The sequence below is a fragment of the Lissotriton vulgaris genome, chromosome 1_2, assembly GCF_964263255.1.
Source record: "Lissotriton vulgaris chromosome 1_2, aLisVul1.2, whole genome shotgun sequence".
NCBI lineage: Eukaryota > Metazoa > Chordata > Amphibia > Caudata > Salamandridae > Lissotriton > Lissotriton vulgaris.
The window spans coordinates 78465673-78481479 of NC_141686.1; the positions used below are offsets into that span (position 1 = coordinate 78465673).

General features: G+C 43.4%; 1 protein-coding gene across 1 annotated transcript in view; it reads left to right on the top strand.

Annotated features, from left to right (window-relative positions):
* Positions 1–15807, top strand: part of B4GALNT3 (beta-1,4-N-acetyl-galactosaminyltransferase 3) — a 919815-nt gene that overhangs the window by 837183 nt on the left and 66825 nt on the right. The window contains exons 14-15 of the mRNA XM_086952836.1: positions 5266–6322; positions 8087–8388. Of these exons, the coding sequence (XP_086808962.1) occupies positions 5266–6322; positions 8087–8388 (1359 nt within the window). The remainder of the gene's footprint in view (positions 1–5265; positions 6323–8086; positions 8389–15807) is intronic.

Below are 15807 nucleotides of genomic sequence, written 5' to 3' on the forward strand. Positions count from 1 at the left end.
TCTTCTTTGTCGAGTGTGGCCATTTTGTCCCTTTGTTCTGCCTGGGGCGGGCTCTCTTCGGTGGCCATGTTTGGAGGGTTTTCTACGTTCGGGCCAGGGCTGATGGTGTTCTTTTCGCTGTTTTTGACTGCTTGGCTGGCGGAGACCCGGACTGGAATGCTTTTCTGATACACTTGGATGCGTGATCTGTGATGTCTCTCCCCATTTAATGCTGCAATTGATATGTTCTGTTGTTGATTCTTGTTTATGGGGTGGAGGTTTTGTGCGGGCTGGGGAGTCCGGGAGTAAGTGGATTTGGCCCTCCTCCGGTTTTATATGATTCCTTTTTCTTTTCCTCCTTTACTTCTATGTCTGTATTTCGGGTACTCTTTATTGGGCGACAGGCACACTGCTAGGGGGGAGTTGGCCGTAGCCTCTGCATGCGTGTAGGGTGGGGGGGTTATTTTGTTCGTTTAGTTTCTATGGGCCTTATTTTTTCTTCTTCCTAATTTCTTTTCTTTTCTTTTCCCTTTTTTCTGTCTTTGGGTCCGTGGGTTGCGTGTTACGTGATGGGTGATGACCGGCATGGCTCATGTTGTTTGCTTGAACATCCTGTTGTACGAATCCCTATGCCGCTCTTTTGACCACGATTTTCTTAGTCGGGTTTTGTGGTTGTTTGTTGCCCATTCATGTCAACGATGGAGGGACTGGACTCTGATGCTTCTTAGTTTTTATATTTTCAAATGCTTAATATCTTAAAATTAACCTTCCCTTATCCTACTTCTCGGTGGTACGTTATACACAGTGTAACTTTGAATGCTTGTCAATTTCTATTGTGATGCTATCGAGACGACGTATAGTTGCAACAGTGCTTACAATGTTTTCGAGGCCGGCCGGATGGTTGTGGGCCCGTATTTGTTTGCCGATACTGCACAATAAAGGTTTCCAAAAATTAAAAAAAAAAAAAGAAAGAATAGAAAAGTTCACGCTTTTGCCCGTGTAGGCTCACCCAGACTTTTCCAGGGCCCGTAATTAGTGAAAATGGGCAAAAATTGCCGCATGGGTGCCCGCGGCAGGGGTGATCTTCACGCCGTGTCCGTTTTGGCAACAGGCAACTCCCCACAGCTTACCTAGTTGATAACACATCTGTGGCCCGAAATACTTGTAAGCCGATCCTTCTAGCTTTCCACCTTCTTTCTATTATATCACCACTCAGTAGATTGCCTTTTCAGTAATATATTCATTTAGCTTTTTTCATTTCTTTATATTTTGATATATTGGTCACATTCTACTTTATTGTTGAATATATGATGACTGGCTTATGTCAAGATTTTTTGTATGTATTCTTCAATGAAAACAATTAACCTAAAAGGCATGGTAAAACACATCTCATAAAAACAATTCCTAAAAACAATTACAAGAGTGAAAATTCACTACATACAGTATAAATACGTCCTCTAAGAAGGACATATTCAGACAAATGGATTGTTATAGACTGGGATTTCTGAAAGTGCACAGTTTTGACTGTGAAAAATTACTTGATCATATTAGGTGAACTCAATGGCACAAATCTGTATCGTATATTTTCCCTGTCCCCACCAGGTCTGGGATATAGCCCTAGAATAAACTGTTTGAGTCAACATTGTACTATCCCTACCAATGCCCCTCTTATTTTGTCTGCTACGCGTGGCCAAAACTACTATTTTGCATAACCATATCATATGTAAAAGATCATCACTGTCTCCCATACACCTAAGACAGGTCACCAGGGTGTGCGGGTATATCCTGAGCATAATCACCAGTGTGTAATACACTCTGATATTTCCATTATGTAAGGTTACATTTGGCATTACTGCTACATTTCTTAGTGCATCTGTGCATACTCTATCCCATTCATTTTCTGCCAATCGTTCTTCCCAGTGATCCTTGAAGCCATCCTTCCTGTCTCTTCTCTGTAAATACTTCATAGACCTCTGAGATAATTTGCCCTCCCTCTTGCCATTGAATCAGAACCACCAAAGATTTTTAGTCCGTTGGCCTACCCGGGAACCCATTCCAGTGCTTCCTTATCCCCACAACCATTTCCCCACTAAATCGAAACTGTAAAAGGAGTACTCAAAACTCCATTTTGGTTTCATCGAATGTGAGGAATTTTTCTTAGTCGCATAAGCCACACTGTACTAAGATTTCTCCCCTCATCCAGCTTGCATTTTTGGCTTCTATAAACCAGACTATTCCCACCGAAATGTTTTAGCAGGTATGAAAGCTGACTGCAACATCTTTAATCCGACCCAATCCTATATTCAAGCTATTTGTGCAATCACGTGTACACGTTGTTTTTCCATGTCTCTGTATCTTATAAAATTGTCCTCAATTTCATCACCTCCATAGCACCCAGAAAAAAATTTAGTTGACCTATTTAATAATTCATCTAACCAAAAAAAATAATATATGAGTAGCTGTGCTGCTTGATAATAGCGGTCCGGGTCCAGGAGGCACAAGCCACCTCTCTCATACAGCCTTTTTAAGACCTCCAATTTCGCTCTCTGTCGCTTACTGGCCCACAACAAATAGAAAACGGACTCCTGAAAAACACAAACCGGAATCATGCAAAAGACCCCTTGCAACACATAGTTGCCGTGTAGCAGAGTAGTCATTTAAGTCAAGGCCACTCTCCCCATTATGGGCAAAGAAAGAGATGACCACAAAAGCACCAATCTCTTCATTCCCTCCAGTACTGCCTGTATGTTCTTTTCAGTGACTTCAGCATCAATGTTAGCAATCAGTAACCACAGGTATTTAAAGTTATTCGGTTACCAAGTCCTCAATCGTTACCCCCCCCCCTTTCTTATCTTCACACAATCTTGCCACTAAGGGTACCATTCCTTTAGCAAATGGTAGGGAGACATGTCTCATACCTCTCCAGAGCGGCCATGGTAAACAACCTTTACTTCGTGGCTGCTAGTGCGCATACCATTACTTCGCAAGCATAGTAACGCGTACCATTAGTACGCAAGTTGTTACATCACAAGCGTTGTTATAATGCATGCTTTGTAATGGTATGTGCTATCCACATCGTTATTATCACTGGCATCAGTGCATAAACTTCTAATCAGTTAAGAGGCAGCACTGAGTTCTTCTTCTAAGTGTAGTTTTAGAGTGTAGGGTCCAGACAGGAGAAGGGAGAAGGTCGTGTAGGTGGTAGTGTTTTAGGGTTTAGGGTAGTGTAGTGGTGTTTAAGTAGTGTATGGTAGTGTTCTGTGTGAGGGTTCTGGTAGTGTTGACATTTTATGGGTTAATGAGAATGTATAAAAATAGTAGGAGTAGGTACAATTAATTTTGAAAACAAAAACTCACCCATCCTAAAGCACTTCACATGGTTTTAGTGCGATGTATTTTATTAGCATAAACCATTTCTAGAATAAAACGTAGTAGTGCTATGCGTACTAATAAAATGTGGAATAAAAGCATTTATAGTACATTTATAACCATTTGCGATATAAATGCATGCGCAGTACAAACTTGCGAAGTAATGGTTTATGCTAAGTAAGAACATCGCACTAAAGTCATGCGAAGTATCGACATACATTCAGCGGGCATCATTCTGAGGATTACCCTCCCAATCTTAATTCTTCCAGTTGAGAAAGTATCAAGTAGTCTGATCAAGGCAATAATCACCTTGGGCCTGGAGTTATAGCAGTGAAGTGCTGCAAACAGGTATCCCCATCTTACTGTGTTCAATGTTTTTTCAATAGTGTCACTGCTATGTAGTCCTCTCCATTCAGTCTAATAAATATTGAATATATGCCAGTTTCCTCATTTTGATTACCTTGTTCCTATGTGGAAAAATCCCAACTGATCTGGATGGATCAGCTGCCATATAGAAATATAACTTCCAGCAAACATCTTGCAGTTGCCTTAAGAGGATTTCTGTATCCGCATTCAGCATTGAGAGAAATCTCACGCTGTGTACCTCCCTAATGCAGAAAGGCTGATATGCTGCAGATGTGTTCGGACGCTGATTCTGGCGGTTAAAGTGAAGTGTTCCCTGATTTTGAGGAGGCCTCTTTGCATAAGTAATACATAAATCATTTGTTGCCTCTTTTTGTCAGTCATTCCAAACGAAATCTCCATATTAATCCTAACCATAACCAGGAATCTGGAATGTATTTGGCTCTTTTATCTTTATTTCATCCTACCTCTTTCTTGCTTAATGCTCAGAATAATAGTTTGTCCTGAAGATGATCCTTTAAACTGTCCAGCGTTGAAACACCATCAACGTCTCAGACAATTGGACACGTTTAACTATTTGTCTACAGCACAGTAGTTGGATACTTTTTGATAAATTCTGTACTAACGTTATACAGAGGGCGCTATATTAGTCGATCTCCCATTCTGCATAGCCACTTGTTCTTACGTATTTTAATCACATGGTGTGCACACTTAAGCACTGATCACTTTGAATTGACTTAATTAAATTTGACTGATTAATATGATAGGACCCACAAGAATTCATTGCTATTGAGCAGTCTGTATTGTTGTCAAATAGCGTTGTCAAAGTCTCGGACTGATCTTCAGTTTTAGTGTTACGCTGTGCCCAGGCTGTGGACCTCCAGAAACACTCCCAGAGGCCATGCAGGATAGTAGTTCACATTAATTGTGTATGTGTATCTATGTCAACGGAATAGTCAAAATACCAGACTTAAAAGAGAGAAGTAGATGTTTGGTATTTCTCTGTACTTTAATTGCTCTCTTTAAAATACCTGCTTTTTGAGAAGTGTCTCTACGGTGCAGAGTGAATTAAAATGCAGAACATTTTCCCGACAAGGAAGGAATCATTATTTCTACCCTGTTTTAATTGTAATTAAACATGTCAGGATTATTTTGATGGTGCAGATTAAAGCCCCTCAATAGTCTGTGAAGTGGGAGCATTCATGCTATCTGGTCAAAAGCTTCACCTCATAACCTTTTGAATCCCTTAACACAGCTATCAGCAACAGAAATGTGACCATTTAACACTTGCAAACTGTAAATCTCTGTAATGCACCGCTTGTGGCAAATGCGTTTTGTATCTTTAGCCATATGAGCTAGAGAAAAGGTCTTTATACAGCTGTAATGTATGCATTAGAGGAATGTGTGTCAATAGTGTTGAGTAGAGATTTATGAATAAAATGTAGCCGCTGCACTATCTGATTTTGCCATTTTTTAAATGCTAGGTTGGGCTGTGCTCCATTTGTTCCGGGGTGTTTGGTAATGCCAATTCATTATCGTTCATTCTTATTTTAGGAGCAGAGGATGTAAACCCAAATGAGTTTGAGTACGTTGATGAAGTGGAGATAAATGAAGATTTACCACCCGCTCCAGAGTATCTTCCAGATGAAGAGATGCAAAACCAGATGAACCCTGAGGATAGCCTAGATCGAGCCCAAGAGAAGGAGGACTATGTTTTGGGTAGACGAAGAAAGCTCCTCTCTGAAGTGGAAGAGTCGCAAATGGTGGCGCAAAGCAAAAAGAAACGGCGCAGAAAGAAATATCAGAAGATCTTTATTCAAATGAATGACAGAGTCACAAATAAGACGATAAACCCAACAGATGTTGATGGCAAAGAACTGTTGCAGGAGCATCGTGTGGCTGTTGGGGTCAGAGACAACTCACAAAACACCACAGTGAATGTCATAGGCACACATAAGAACTACACTAGGAGACGGGGATCAAGGAAAAGGGCAGTGCGTAGAAATGTTGAAGAACCTGTACTCCACAGCCCATTAGAAACAAACACGAACCAGTCAAAAACAACAATTCGACTTAGCAAGAACCTTTCATCCAACCACACAAGGAGGTATCCTAGTCCTCATATCTCTGCCACTCAAGCTCCTGTCACCAAGGAATTAGATGTCCAGAGTACTCAGCGGATGAGACGACGTAAAAAAGGGTTCGACAAAGTCGAGGCAGCCATCACTGCCCAGCTGCATAGAGATTCACCACAACCTGAGTATCCGAACATAAAGTCTGAAGTGAAGATGAAATGGCATGTCATAGGGCAGAACGATGACCAGCAAGTACATGAGGAACCCAAAGAATCTCTGGCGCAAGAAGAGGAGGATAAAGAAGATGATGAAGAGGACACCGACACAGCAGATGAGCAGTATGAATATCCACCCGTCTTCGACCAGCCTGTGAACTGGGGTCAGACCTTCAGTTTGATGAATCTGGATTTCCATGCTCTCAGGACAGACTGGATAGACCTGAAGTGCAACACATCTGGGAACCTGCTGCTTAAGGAGCAGGAGGCCTTAGACCTCACCACAGCCTTCCTCAAGAAGCTCAATCAGAGGAACAGAGGGTAAGTACATGGTGTCATTGTGCCTTCTCAGATTGGGTGTGGTTGTGTCATTACCACGTGTAGTTTTACCACGCATGTCTTTACATCGCATATTTAACCACGCACACCACTACCACGCTTGTACATCCGTTAACATTACAAGTACACATACCATGCTAACAACTAGCATGCATATTTTCACCACGCATACCATCTCTCTTTCCTGTAAATATTCTGAATTTGTTATCGATTGTAAATTAAACTTACCTGTCTGGAGCACTCTCTGTACCGATCATCGTCCGTCCTTCTCCAAAGTGCTCTGTTATATAAAAAGGCGCGAAAAAGGACTATTCTTTTGCAGTCACTGTTAGTACTCTGGGGGTCTCCGGTCTGCCTGTTCTCCATGTCTCCTTCGCATCTTTCGTTGCTATACCCACATTCAACATCTTTCCTAATATTATACTCGTCCTACTCCTTTTAGAGAGAAACTCTATTTGTTTTGCCAAAAAAGCTTAGCCGACAGTTGTCTTTCACCTTTGGCTATAGAAGCATACAAGGGTTCCATCTCCCTCCTTTTGTTGCTAAAGTATCTCTCACACACATTCACAAAATGTGGCTTTTGTGATGTGAAAATCTCTCCCACAAAGTTCAAAGGTAACCTTCTCCATATTGGGGAAAAGCAAAGTTATACTCCTGGAAAAATGTGAAGAACAGTTACTAGAAATTCAATTTCAAGAAGCCCGGTTGCAACATTCCTCAAACCCAATTCTACATATTTATAAAACACCCAGGGCTCCTTAGCCCCATGTATTCTATTTCGAGAGTTTACTATCATCAGTTATTTTTGTTTTCCCGTTTAAAAGAATAAGGTGCAACACTGCCACCCACCGTTAAAATGCGAGGTAAAGGTTTGCGTTGTAAACATTTGCACGCCAACATCCTTTACGATGTAAAAAATACGTAGTAAATGGTATACGAAGTAAAAACCTCGTAGTAAAGGCTGTTTCCCATTGGGTGCCAGTGCGCAGCCATTGCCCAACTGTAGAAAGAATTTCCCTATAGATTTTTATTTATAAAAATATCATCTCACTTTCACTTCTTTCCCACTGCCATTATTGTTAATGTTTTCCTACTACAGATGAGAAATTCAGACTTGAAGACAATGACTACAATTACTCATTCTCAAACTCCACAGTCCCCAATCCTGTTTCTCAAATACCTCAATTTAGTTTTAGGGAAGCTGCATGCCTTTACTCTGGGAAGTAAGGGGCTGAGAAGGGGTCTTATCTCTAACCTAAGGCAGCACTTGACGGTTTTCAAGACTAGCTGGAAGCACAAGAAACCTACAACTTTGACAACTCATTCCTTCTCTTTCATATCCACCCTTTTAATTTGTGCACAGCCATTTTCACTTTGTGTTTTTAAACTCTTATGCAATATTTTTTCTTTACTTTTTCTCTTGCCTTTTGTCTTATTGTAGCCCTCAATCATTCTTATGCACTCCTTCTCTCCTGCTGCCACATTCATTGTGCAGAAAGACAAGGGCTATGCAAGATCAAATTGTATTATGTAATATGTCTTCAAAACACAGAAATGAATCCCCACATTTTGTGGATTGAATGATGGTGGTGGGGCATGAGTCAGATGGATAGTGAATAGAAGATGTGCAGGGAACCAAATACCACCAAGGATCCAGCAGCAGTTAATGTTCTGGCTCAGTTTAATGAAAAATGGCATATGTGAAACTTGCAAAGTAAGAAACTAATTGCTGTCCTATGTTTACAGGATATACCAGCTTCAGCGCATCATTAATGTGGAGAAACGTGTCGATCGTGTCATGGGAAGCCGCTACCTTCTAGAGTTGGAGTTGCTGGAGAAGGGATCAAGAACTGTCCGCCTTTCGGAGTATGTTTTCGCCAAAGAGTGGCAGGGCAGCTACGCGGAGGAGAAGGAGGAAGCCAGAAAAATGCAGAACTTGTTGTGGGGGCAGCGGCGGCGACTGTTAGGGGCACCAAAGGAGCCACAGCTGTGCTGGCCAGTTGGGTTCTCCTGGAACCACCAAGCCTTTGTACACATTATTGTACCAGGTATGGTCATCTGGCAAAACAAAGCGTGCAAAAGCTGACCGCAATGATCGCTGCACATCAAGATTGTAAACCCTATTAATTATTATCCTGAGGCGCCTTAAAATCTACACCAGATGCAATGCTTAGGACCTTCAAATATATACACGAATCAATAACAACACCTAAAAGCAAAATGTCATTAAAGTACACCATATAATCAAACTGGGACAATTACAGATGTTGCAAATCACCTTATAGATTACCCTTACCACCTTGTCAGAAACAATTATTATACTGAAATCATGGTTCCTTCTGACAAAGTGTACGGTACGGGTAGTCTGTAAAATGATTTGCAACATTTGTAATTTACATCTGTTTCATTGAGGGTAAGGTCAGGTGCATTGCATCTGGTGTGAGAGTAATGGCTTGCATGGCTATTGTGCGAGTTAATTGTGATCCTAACAATGAATTGCAAATCTCAGTGTTTTTTTGTTTTAATTTGTAACCATAACTGGAGTATACCGGAGTTTTAGGTGCATTTCTGATAATTTTTTGAAACATACCGTTTGGTGTTCCAACACTGCTTACTTCAACTGTTTGTTTTTATCAGTGCACATGCCCCCCTACACACACACACATCCATGCTTTCAGCCATCCCTTTCGTTCTATTGGTCTGCTATAATGTAATTGAATGTTTTCTTCAACACACTATGGCATGGGGCAGTGGGGTTGGCCCATTCAGCTATTGGCTCTCCTCTGTGTGAATGGCAGCATTTTGCCAATGTCGTCAACCTCACAGAAAATAGTCTGCTTCAGCGCCAGGAACTTGTGGGCAAATTTGCTGTTGTTCACAGTAATATATATATATATATATTTTTTTTTTCTTGGCGACAGCTGAATAAAAAATAACAGCATCCGAATTACCTGGTCTGTGTCTGAAAAGCGTTGTCGTGGGCGGACGATTGCGCAAAGGAGACGGAGGTCGTTTATATATATATATATAAATTCTTTGCTGTGGCCTTGATGCTCCCCAAGTACTGCTACCAAGCACTCACTTCCGCTTGCAGTGTGCTGGATTCTGCCCAGTCACGACAAGCAGCACCTGTCTTTGAATATACTTTAAAGTTATTCAGCAATGGACAACCATACATGGACAGGTGCAAGCATGGGCTGCCATCGGAAAATGGGCTTTAAGACCCAACCCAATGATGATTGCAAACTGAGGGGCACTTATTCATGCTCATGTGTATGACCATGCATGGGCGGCCATTGTATCATGGTTTTTAGATCGAGCCTGGGCAGCGCATGTGCTGCTCTGCGAGTAATGCTGTATTAGTGTATGCACTGGAAGCTCAACTCATATTTGTAATTGGCTTGTGTCTTTGTCCTCTGTAAATGCTGGCTTCTGATTCAGTAATCGGCTTGTTCATCCCTCCTTAGTACCTCCTTGTCTTCATTTGTAACCTCCCATGAGGACTGGCCCTTGAACCGTCTGTGTTGTTTAGTCTGTAAGCACTATTTTCTTTAGTGAGTTTTGTCTTACTGCAGGCACAATGTGCTTTGCAGCAACATTCAGCACACCATGCATGCTTTCACTTTCCAGGCGTCCTCGACAATGGCGGCCGCTTCTTTGCAATGCCATCGGACCGGCATTTAGGAGCGTTTTGAGGTATTGGCATTGCAAATGACAATAGCTTAAACTCTCGCAAATGTAACACCTGTTGCTTGCAAATATTTGTTTTGTGGGTTATTTCCAAGCCCCCATGCCGTGCTTATACTCAATATAGGTCATGCCCCTTTCTTTAGACGTGGCTTGTCAAAATGTAAAGGGATGATGCCTCTATTAAGCGCAAGGGCAGCATGGGGCGCTTGGAAACAAACCGTATTTGCAATTCAATAGGTCTCGCATTAGCGAGAATTTAAGCTGCTGACATTTACAGTGCTAATAGCTCAAAGTATTTTAAATGTGAGACCTATTGCATTGCAAATGCTTGTTATTTTTGTACAGAAACATTTAAAGACATCCTTCTTCAATAGTTTTTTGTAAATGCACATATGTGGGCTTAAACGAGCGAGCTTATTATTTTGACAAAACAAAATTCAAAAGAAAACAAGCACTTTGTAAAGCTACAATCTCTACACTCAATTCCATAACTACTTCATTTGCCTGCACTTTAACTTTTTTCTGGGTTTTTTTCAGCTGCTGCTCAACTTCTGTTTTTAAATTATGGTATTTTGTAATTTGTTAGCACATAAGCACTCCCATCAACCTTCTCATGTACCTGTCCAAGGGGCCTCCGAAGGTTCTTTTGCCATCATCGATATGGCCAGCCATCGCTTTTAGAAATTATATCAGAAACGGTCAGTTTCTGGTTAGTTTGGTGCTCCTCGTTTGCATAATTTCAGTGGCCTTGGTACTGGTGCACATTAGAAATAGAATAATAATTAGAATACATTGATGTGAAATCCAGTACAAGAAAACAAGACCTAGCACAAAGATATGAAATCAGTTTAAAGATGTTAGTCGCAGCCCAAGGATGTGAGACCCAGCCCAAGAGTATGAGACCTACGAGCCCCAGCGCTAGGATACAAGACCCGGCATAAAAATGTGAGTCCCAGCCCTAGGCTTTGAGACTCAGCCCTAGGCTTGAAGACCCTGTCCTTTGGTATGAGACCGAGCGAGCCAAAGGGTGTGGGACCTAGTGCAGGAAGGTGGATATCTGACTATATGGTTACCCCAACTTTTTGCCTAGTGTTTAGCTAGTTTTTGGATTTGTTGGCCTGGGATCCTGCTATTCAGGGCCCCAGGCTAACTGCTCTCTCTGTAAAATGGACTCCATGTACTTTAGGTACATATCTAATTTGATATTAGGGCACCTTGTGAGCCCCTGTATAGTGTACCATAAGTACCCAGGGCATAGGTGCATCCAAGGCCTACCAGGGACTGCAGCATGAATTATGCCACCCCTGGCTGGCCATCCAAACTGACACCACAGGCTGAACACTCAGCTTGGGCAAGGTGGTGTAATCACCCCTTGCTTAGATATAGTATTCCTATATCTACCCTTATATATAGACACATATATACCTTTAAGTCACTCCTATGGCAGGCCATGACAATCCTGAGTGCTTGGTTTTATGTGAGATGGTGCTCTAGCATGAGCTGAGCCTGTCTGCTGCTTTCGGAACCAGGTCCTTATAGATGTTCTATGATAAAGCCATACCATATACTCTTAAGTGCACTACAATCCTCGCGGTTAGTGCTAACTTTGGTTTGGCTTTATCAAAACATGTCGTGTAAGGTGTCAAAAACTTTGAAATACTACCACCCTCCCCCTCCCCCCCCCGCCACGCCAGTCCTGGTGGCGGGGGTAGCATTCCACCCTTCTAGACGGAGAAGACATGTAGTTACTGCTTTACCCGGTTAAAGTTAAACAGAGCCTCAGCATCACAAAATGGATGCTGCTGTCACAGACACGAGTCTGAACTCCTGCTGCTGGACAAAACTCCGGCAGGAAATGCCTGGACAATAGGTTTCCTGTCCAGGGAGGTGCTAGCACCTCCCCAGACAGCCTGTAGTGCATTGGGGCAGGGGGGTTCAATGGAAAGATGTTTTTCTAGACACTGCCGGGGGCACACAAGGTGCTCCATGCATAGCCCGGTTCAAATCAGTTGCTGGGGCACACCAGCCCCAGCTATGGCGCGAATCTGGACAAAATGAATGGGGTGCAACCACAGATTCCACCCATAGGAGGGACCTAGCAGGTAATCCAGCCCCTTAGTTTAGTATAAAGATAGGAGCTGTGTCTGGAGACATTAGATTATCCTGGAAAGAAACTCTGAAACGAACTCTTGGATCTTCGACGTTCCATTTCGACTGGAAGACTGAAGACATCTCCCTTGTGGTCAAGGAGTGACCACCCTGTGCAAACAGGCACCATCAGTAACTTGTAGGTTTGCTTTGTCGACTCTCCTGCCGGAACCCGAAGACTTAGCGATGCAGGAACTGGACTTCCAGACTTCTCTGACTCCGACCCACATTCACAGCAAAGCTGAGACCCGTGGCGGACACGAGAGACGTGGGACCGGACATCTTGGACTACCTGCTTTTTGCTACCTGTGCAGCTCCGGAGGTACACTCGAAGCTGTGCCTGAGCAGCATTTGCACCGAAGCTCAGCCCTCCACACTCAACGAGTGCTGCGTGGGGCCTACACCTGCATTTCCGCTCAACGCGTCTTTGCGGTTGGTAGCCTGTTGGCTAGTGGCCCCTTTGAAGACTTCTTTGTGAAACTACACCACTTGCCTGGTTGCTCCGGGCTTGCTCTAGCTTCCCTGCGAAGGAAAAGCTCCCCAGACCTTGCTGGTCTGAACAAAAGCCAATCTTCCCATCCTGCGTGGATTGCATTTGCCTAGGTTTGTTGGGTCCAATCCGGATACTGACACTGCCAACAGCTAGATCCGTCGTGGGACAGCTCGACTCCAGCTACTGGTCGTTGTCGACTCCCCCTGGTCCTCGTGGCTGCAGAGACGAACTTCACCTCTCCACCTGATTGCATCTCGACATCGCCTGGTTCCTTCCTGGTCACTGTCTAGTGACCCAGACTCTGTCCCCTCTGCTTTCAGGTTCTTCTTGGCTCTGATCCACCCTTGGATCCACCCAGACACTTTCCTCTTGGTCGCCTGCAGCACTTTCTTGCAGCTTTCCATAGGATTCCGCGATGAAACCCGACACAAAAGAACACCTATGCACCCGGCTTCCCTGGGTGAGGTAACTCTAGTACTCCGGTGCTCCCGTGGGTATTAACTATCCAAGTGTCCTAGTTTAACAGGGCTTTCCCGTAGAACATCCGGAAGTGTCCGAAATCTACTACTTTGTAACTTTTACGTTCCCATTATAACTCGATAGTAACTCTTGTGTGTGTTTAGACATTGCACAAGCATCCTGTGGGAATCCTACTTCCTAACCTTTGGTTGACCAGTGCAGCCCCAGAGATTCTCTAGGCCCTAGGCCTATTCACCTTTCCTGAAGTGGTTCTTATACCACTTACTTAGTATATGGTTTGTGAGGTCCCTAGGGCAGAATTGTATTTGTGCAACTTACAGTATGCTTATTGAGTAACTTGTGCTGTATCTCGAACTCTGACCTCATAAAGAGTGCAGAAGGGTTGTGTTAGTAATAAATACATATATATTTGATATATACCTTGTGTGGTGTCCTTTCATTTGATATTCAAGGGATTATAATTTGCAAAACAGCTGGCTTCACATGCTCTCTGAAGTTTTAGCCTAAGACTGCTTTGTCCATGCTACCACTAGGAAAGCTGGTCTATAAGGTTGACTTTACAACCATCACCATAAGGGTTGTTTGGACTGATACAGGGTGCCCACTAGAATAGTGGACATCATATACCAGGCCAACTTCTCACATTGATGTGCAGCGGTTGGGATAAAAGCTTGCTGTTTGTTTTACCATATAATCTTAAGATATCATTTGAAATATCACATTAAGGTACCTAGAGATACATATACATCAAGTCTTAAATACTTAAGTTCTACTGAACTTAGTTGTAGAGCAAAAGGCCTAGGACACCCTGACTACAACAACCCCTAGAGAGGTTTAGTAGGTAACACTTAATGTACGTAGGTGCACACACCACACCTCAATAGAACATGTCTCTGAGAGCAGAACCTGGTGGATCTCTCCCAGTAGAAGTTGACCCTCCCAAGGCACCTTCTAGATAAGATACATTTACCTTCCATGAGCTGAGAAGCTTATGCAGAACTAGAAAGTTGAGCCAAGGCTCAAACCCTACCCTCAAACACCTGATAGAAATACTAGTGTAGTATGATGCCAATAAAGCATCTAACCCAGGTCCTACAGGCGGTACAGGGCAGGGCCATCCCTCAACAGAAGATTCCCCTGATGAAAATCTAGGTTATGATGATGATGATGAGGATGATGACACTGATCAGGTCCAAGTAGCAGAACTTAACCAGATCAACCTAAGCCTACATGGGGCTGGAGGAGGCATAGCCCCATCCAGGCCCCCAAGCAGGCTTAACCATGAGCCCAGAAGGAGGAGATTCCTTTCCAGGGAATCTCACCACTCTGGCGACTCAATAGGGTCAGATGCCTCTGCTCGCAGGAGAATGACTTCCCCTGAGAGAAGTGAACATCTAGCTAGGATGAGAGAAGTCAATCTTAGGATCAAGAGGCAGGAAATGGCTCTTGCAAAAGAAACCCTGCCTCTTGAGAGAGAGAGAAACAATTGTGTGGACTAGAGTCCACTGGTGGCGCAATATCCCTAGACCTAGGGAAAAGTCAAAGGACCATAAAAACCTAAGTAAGATTGTCCCTCCCTACAAGAGTGGGGATGACGTCCACAAGCGGATAACTGCTTTGGAGAGGGCCTGTAAAGTACAACAGGTCCCCCAGAGTCAGTGGGCAGCTATATTATGGCTCTCCTTTTCAGATAAAGGCAGAGATAAGCTCCTTACAGTTAGTGATAAGTATGCTGTTGACTACCAAGCCCTGAAGAGTGCTCTGGTAGATGGGTTTGGCTTAACCACTGAGCAGTATAGGTTGCTGTTCAGGGATACCCAGGAGAGACAGACTCAGGACTTGACTTATTTTGTAGATTGTGCTACTAAGGCTCTGGAGGGCTGGTTATTGGGCAGCAAAGTACATGACTATACAGGATTGTATAATTTGATTATGAGGTAGCAGATCCTTAGTAATTATCAAAACCAGCTTCTACACCAGCACTTGGTGGACTCTGATCTGACCTCTCCCCAAGAATTGGGTAAGAAGGCGGACAAATGGGTCAGAACCAGGATTAGGCCAAAAAATAAGGGTGGTGACCAGAAGAAAGATTCTCCCAAGCCTCAAGAGAAAGGTGGGAATAAATCTAAGGACAAATCCTCTACAGGGCCCCAAAACTCCAATGGGGGGGGGGGGGTCCCAAAATCCTTCCTCAAACATCAAGAAACCTTATTGCCATGTCAGTAAGCAGACTGACCATTGGAAAACTTACAACAGTTGCCCCAAGCCCAACAATAAGGAAAATAGTCCTCCAAGTAACACTCCAAGGCCTCCTGTTACAATTAGTAGTAATCCCCCAGGTGGTGGGAGTACCCCCAAAACTGTCGCTGGGTATACTTGGGGAACTCAGGTGGACTCTGGCCTAACCAGGTCCCCTAAAACAGAAGCTCTAGTCTGTGAGGATGGCATGGGGTTTGCCAACTTCACTGCTTGTCCCAATACCGTGGGTAAGTACAGACATGAGCCCCTCATCAATGGTCAGAAAGTTGAAGCCTATAGATACACAGGGGCTAGCATCACTATGGTGACTGAGAGACTAGTCCCCTCAGGACAACTTTTACCTGGGTTCACAAACCAGGTGGTCAATATTGATGGAGTGCAGAATGATCATCCCTTG